This window comes from Abramis brama, assembly GCF_963993115.1.
Source record: "Abramis brama genome assembly, chromosome: 7".
NCBI classification, from domain to species: domain Eukaryota; kingdom Metazoa; phylum Chordata; class Actinopteri; order Cypriniformes; family Leuciscidae; genus Abramis; species Abramis brama.
The window spans coordinates 26,230,084-26,236,148 of record NC_139969.1 but is presented as its reverse complement, the minus strand read 5'-3'; the positions used below and the strand labels follow the sequence as shown (position 1 = coordinate 26,236,148).

Sequence of the window (6,065 nt, the reverse complement as noted above, 5' to 3'; positions counted from 1 at the left end):
ATAAATGCTGTTCTTTTGAACTTTCTATTCATCAAAGAATCCTGATTGTAAAAAATCTATCACAGCTTCTACAAAAAATATTAACCAGCACAACTGTTTCTAACATTGATATTAGTAAGAAATGTTTCTTGAGCAGCAAATCAGCATATTAGACTGATTTCTGAAGGATCATGTGACACTGAAACTGGAGTAATGATGCTGAAAATTCAGCTTTGCTCAAGTTTTAAAATCTTTTCAATTAGAAAAGTTATTTTGAATTGTAATAATCTTTTCACAGTTTTACTGTTTTTACTGTATTTTGATCAAATGCAGCCTTAAAACATTTATAAAAATCGTATTCTGAAAATTGAACAGTAGTGTATTCTTGCAGACAATAAATAAATAAATAAATAATAAAAAACCTTATGGCAAAAAAATACATCAGGATTTACTTAAAACACTGCAGTATTTTATTGTAAGCAAAACACATGCAACAAAGTAAAATGGGATAATTTGTTGAGGGCTGAATTTAAAATATCAGGCTATGAAAAGATGTGATATTGGACAAGAAATGTGCAAAATCTAAGTTGTGGATTGAGTTGACTAATGCCAGGTGTGGCATTTCCTCTACTGTACTAAAATGGTCCCTAAACATAAATTGGAGAACAAGAAAAGCCTTAAACCCTGTAAAACCTTTATAAAAAATAACACCAAAACAGAGAATCTCACAAAATACATACTGATGTGTATCAATACTGTTCAGTGAGCAATACAACATTTATTGATGATAATCATGTCAATTTTGAGACAAAGTTTGTGGGAATTGTGGCGGAAACCCAAACACAATAGTGTGGACTTCAATGCTTCATATGGTACATAATCGTGAAGTCTAATAATGCATTTATAGCAGGTGCGGTCAAGTCTATTTCACAAAATATATATACATTTTCACAATGGCAACCATCAGCAAACTAGAATTTGTGTTCTTATGTGTCAAAAGTATGTCATTCAAATAACAGATGTTTGTATTTCCATATGGATTAGCATGATTATCTTCAAACTATATATATATATAAAAAAAAAAAGGTGTTTAAGAATGTCTTGAGAATGAGAGAGCTAAAAACAAGAAACAAAAGAAAGAAAAAGAATCATCAAAGCCATTATTGAAGGCAAAGGCAATGAAATATCGGTCACATATTTCTGTTTTTTATACATACATAAGCTACTTTCAGTTTTTACATTTTTGGTTTTGATAGTGAATAGATATGAACATTCCCAAACATTTCCCTCAAAAAATCAATTAAAGAGGTGGAGCTTCTTCCTTTTTGGCAATGTTTTTGGTAGAACGTGTGTTAGAGAGCACAGAGAGGGGGGAGGGGAGGGGGGAGGGGGGCTTGATATGCTATTAGAAACTGGAGTCATATTAGTGATACATACACATCAGAGCAGAGATGATCGACTGGCTTCACCTCAGGTCAGGGTTTTGGAACTTGTTCAGAAGCCGCTGAACTGATTTCTGGGTTCGGGGGCAAAAGGGTCCACATAGACTGAATGGTTGTACGGCACTTTACCTGCATCAACACAGCTAAGAGTGACCGTCGAAATGTCCAAATCTTATTAACCTAATGACTTCCCCATTTAAATGGATTCTGATTCAATGTACTGCAAAACAAACTTCATTACCCGGAGCCCTGACAGACAGGGATATATTTTCAACAAAAATTAGTTAACTATTGAATTTTTCAAGATTTTTTTTTTCAATTAGGCAGAAGCGCTACATCAGTCATGATTTCACAATGGAAACAGTGGCTTCAGCAATACAAATCGTCCAAAAGAAATGAGAAGACATGAGCAATCAGGTAGCGCTTGTCTGTTTTTCTAACTTCCTTACAAATGCTGCAGAAAACTGAGAAAAGCTCAATATGTTTAAACAGCTATGAGCATGATATTTCATATTCTTTTACATTGTTTACACAACGGATTTTGGTTACCAGCAACACTCAGCTGTAATGTTAAATGTACATAGCTTGTTTCTAAAACTGTACACTCACAGTTGAAATTACAGGGAAAACATCAAGACGTCAGGATAGCATTTGTTATGGCGTGGCCTTTTGATGAAATCCTCTGGGTTTTTGCTAGTCAACGGAACATAATAAGGAATAATCATTTTAAAAAAGGAGCATACTAAAACTAATAAAATGCTAAAGAGCATTAGTGCTTGTTTTTGTCCATGATTTGGGGTAGAAAAGGACACATGTTTGTATGAACCAAACAAATATATTGCTCTTTATGTCAAATTCCTTCACTTAAGGGAGAAAGGGAATAAGGGAGCGTTTGAAAGCAATCTGAAGTGAAAGCGGGGAGGAAATGTCATTATAGACCATAATGACTTGATGCTTCCGCCATTTCCGGAATCAGTTATATTTTCATCGACTCGCAGACGGTGTCCTCAAAAACAAACAGAGTGAGGAAATGACTCCAAATGAAATCTACGACGACAGAGTTGTTTGGACTGCTCTCTACGATGAAAGTAAGCATTTACCTTTATCTAATGGACAGCTTTTGATGGTTTTATGGGGAAAACATGATAATCAGCTTTCAACTGGTCAATGGAGTGACCTCCACATATCCTATTTCACGTTTCATACGCAGATTGAAGAAAAATCTGTTTTTCTAGGGCAAAAATTGTCAAAGGAAATACATAAATACAGATGAATTGATATTGGAGGATCTTTTGAAAAATAAACAACAAAACAAACCAAAACAAATAGTCAATATATCACTATTGAACGAACAAAAGAGGCAATAATAATTGATCGTACCGATAAGGAGAGCTTCCTCCCAAGCACAATATCAAGTGGTATCTGTTTTTTGTTTTTTTTCGGAAAACAAAGACTGTTGTTTTCTCATTTTTCTTCTTTTTTTTTCTTTTCTTTTTGCTGAGAGGTAGAATGAAGCATTTAAATTGAAACACAACGACTGGTTGTTCCATCATAAACAATAGCCTCATAAGACTGAAACAGTCACAGGTTAGTTAGTCGCCCTGTGCCACCTAAAAGACACTGTGAAAACTGTACAAACACATCTTTTTTTTCCTTTTCTTTTTTAAAATTTTCAAATTCATAATTGTTTTCTAAAATCTTGTAAAGTATCCCAAATGTTCCATGGTGGTAATGGCATGATTGTGTATGACCATGTGGGACGTTAATCCGAATCTGCGGAGGGTGGATCGCTGGATCTTTAGCGAGAGCAGTCTGAAGATCCCACGTGCTTTTGTGGATGGACGGTGCTGATCAGTTGGAGGTGTCGGAATGGACACTCCCGGGTCCTTCCGTGGGCGAGGTCACTGAGGAGGGTGTCGGGGCGTCTTGCCAGCCGCCGTTCGCCTTTCATGAGGAAAAAAGCAAAACGACAAAATGATGAAGTGTACATTTCAAAACACAACGCTCTTTCGACTGAAAAGACGTATGCGAAACGAGAGCGACTATAATGAATTCCCTCACTACAAACACACTTTTGCAGAAAGTGAGTCACAAAGCGAGGCAGTAAAAAGGAACGACATTATGCTGAATATTACGAGTCATAGCGAGTCATTTCCAGAACGCGATTTTCAAAAGACAGATGATGGAGGAATCAATTATTGCAAATTATCACATTGGCTAAAGGAATGAAAGTATAATTGGCACCTAAAATGGAGGCCATTTCATGTCCGGGAGACAGGTTGCCTAAAGAGCATTTGGGGCATTAATAGCAATTTCCATGCCATCAGAAAAAGGACTAGAAATGGGCTTTGGCAGCCTCTTATTTTCCCAGCCTGTTATTTTAGATAGAGGCAGTCTGTAATCAAAAAAGAAAGAGCAGAGCGAGGAGAGAAAAAAACTTTTCAAATCTTCAGCTTTGGTGACACCCCATGTCTATTTCAAAGGCGTAATTACAGCGCATGGGCGAGAGGAAAGCTCCCCCACATAAACGCTTTATGTCTCAGGCCGTCATTATTCACAACCGGAAAAAAAGGAGAATAACTTATCTGGGTGGAGAAGGAAAAACATCATGTTATTTAAGACAGTGAATTCTGTCTTAAATAAGATTGAGACACTTTCTCTGGCTACATTATCACAGCGTTGCGATGCAAATGTTCAGGATGCTGCTTTCTTCTTTTTTATAAAACAATGTCGATTTAATTATTGATACGAACATGAAATCAGTTAAGTTGACGTTTATAAATCTGTATTAGAAATGACTGCATCAATTTAATATCTTTACCTTAATACGGGACAACATTTTTAAAGGGGTTGTGAATTGAGAAATGAAATCTTTCTTGATCTTTTGGAATAAACGAGGTCATTGTACTATAAAAATATCCTGTGAGTTTGCCAATGCCATAGATGGCACAGAAGCGCTGGGTCACTTCCACAGGACACACTCGGCTTTGCTTCGAGCCAGCTATTTAGAGAGACCATGTTAGTGTGTTTGTCTTTTTTTCCTTTTTTTTCCCCTCCTCACACTTTGCTGGCTCCCTGTCAGTGCTGTTAAGGTGGCAGATGTGTGATATGACCAATGCACTTGGATTGCTGTCCCAAATCTCTACTCAGCCCTCCCTTGAGACTGTCTGATCAATTTCCTCTGCTGGCGACACGGCTTGTCGCTGTGGATTTTACATGCTGGCCTCTGCCGCTTGTGTTCTCGTTCTCTCTCTCTCTTAAACACTCCTCCCCCAGTACAAAACTGATGGTTGGAGCTGCTCATCTCCTCTGGTTAACACAATTCTTTTAATGTGCGCTCAGAGCTGTGGTGGAGGACACAATCGAAAGCTTTCAGGGTTTGATGGTCAGAAAAGCACCTGCATCTGGGCTTCTTTGATGTTGTTGGTGTTTATGTGGCTGAAGGAGCCGTGGTAACGCTGACACTGATCATTTATGATTTACGTGTGCATATTTGCCACTGGCACCACTTAGCAATATGGCAAAAGACAAGCTAGAGCAGCTAGAGGTAAGCAGTGTCACCAAAATATTATAATCAAATATTACAATAATGAATGTGAGAGTATCTATATACTAGATACGAATATATTTTAGTCGTCAATTGATAAAAAAAAAACAAAAACGAATCATTTAATTAATCGCACCTAACATTCAAATTTTCAATATATTTTTATATTGTAATAATTTCACATTTAATCTCCAAATTAATATAGAAACAACATAAAGATAGTATAGCCTGTATTTTTGGAAATATTTGTTTAATTGCATCTTTTTATAAAAGAAGGCCAGTATCACTGATGTGTGTATGAAATAAATAACAAATTCTCAATTTTAGCCATTAATTATAGGCATTCAGCATTAAAAGCTATCATTTTTTTACATTTATTAGGCTTGAAAACTTAATTTTAGTGAACTTAAAACAATCTTCACATAAACACCATTATAATAAATGTCACATTTACCTGTGCCCAAACAGTGCTTTAAGATTTTTAGGTAGGTCTAACAGGTAAGATGTATGCAGAAATATAATAAGTTATCAAACACTCCAGAATCTTCTCTGCATAAATCATAAATTAAATATAAATTAATCCTTATTAAAGCTACGACAGTTCATTCAAGACCAGTGAGTGATTTTCTCTTTTTCTTTTGTTCTTTGATTATCCTGAATGACAAACCGCAGTGGGTATATTAGGCTGCGGTCACTTTAAGACCTGCCGCACATGACGTGGATCTGGATTATGTTCATTTAACTCACTTTAAGAACATGAATGACTTTCGAGTGATTCATTGAAAAAATGCACATTAAATATGTTTTTTTTTTTTTCATCCCCAATTTTTTTAATATTAAGCTAATGGCACTGGTCTTGAGAATCAGGTACAAGAGCAAAAGAAGAGAAGATCAAATTGAAGAGGCTAAGCATGGACTTACATTGATGCCCTGTGGACTGTATATCTGACTGGCAGCGAGGCTTTCACTGTATCCGCCTGTCTGACTGATAACATGGCGAAGAGTATCCACCTGCAGACGGAACAACACAACACAAACAAAAGACAGGGTCAGACAATACCTATACAAAACAAAGACGTTTGTGCTGAGAAAAGGTC

The 6,065-nt window shown here is 36.4% G+C and overlaps 1 protein-coding gene across 2 annotated transcripts in view; it reads right to left on the bottom strand.

Annotated features, from left to right (window-relative positions):
* Nucleotides 1-737: 737 nt before the first annotated feature.
* pbx1a (pre-B-cell leukemia homeobox 1a) overlaps nucleotides 738-6,065 on the bottom strand; it is a 68,221-nt gene continuing 62,893 nt past the window's right edge. For both annotated transcript variants that reach the window (XM_084120803.1, XM_084120804.1), the window contains 2 exons: nucleotides 5,890-5,979; nucleotides 738-3,365 (listed from right to left, as the gene is read on the bottom strand). In XM_084120803.1, the coding sequence (XP_083976929.1) occupies nucleotides 3,273-3,365; nucleotides 5,890-5,979 (183 nt within the window). In that variant the 3' untranslated portion in view covers nucleotides 738-3,272. The remainder of the gene's footprint in view (nucleotides 3,366-5,889; nucleotides 5,980-6,065) is intronic.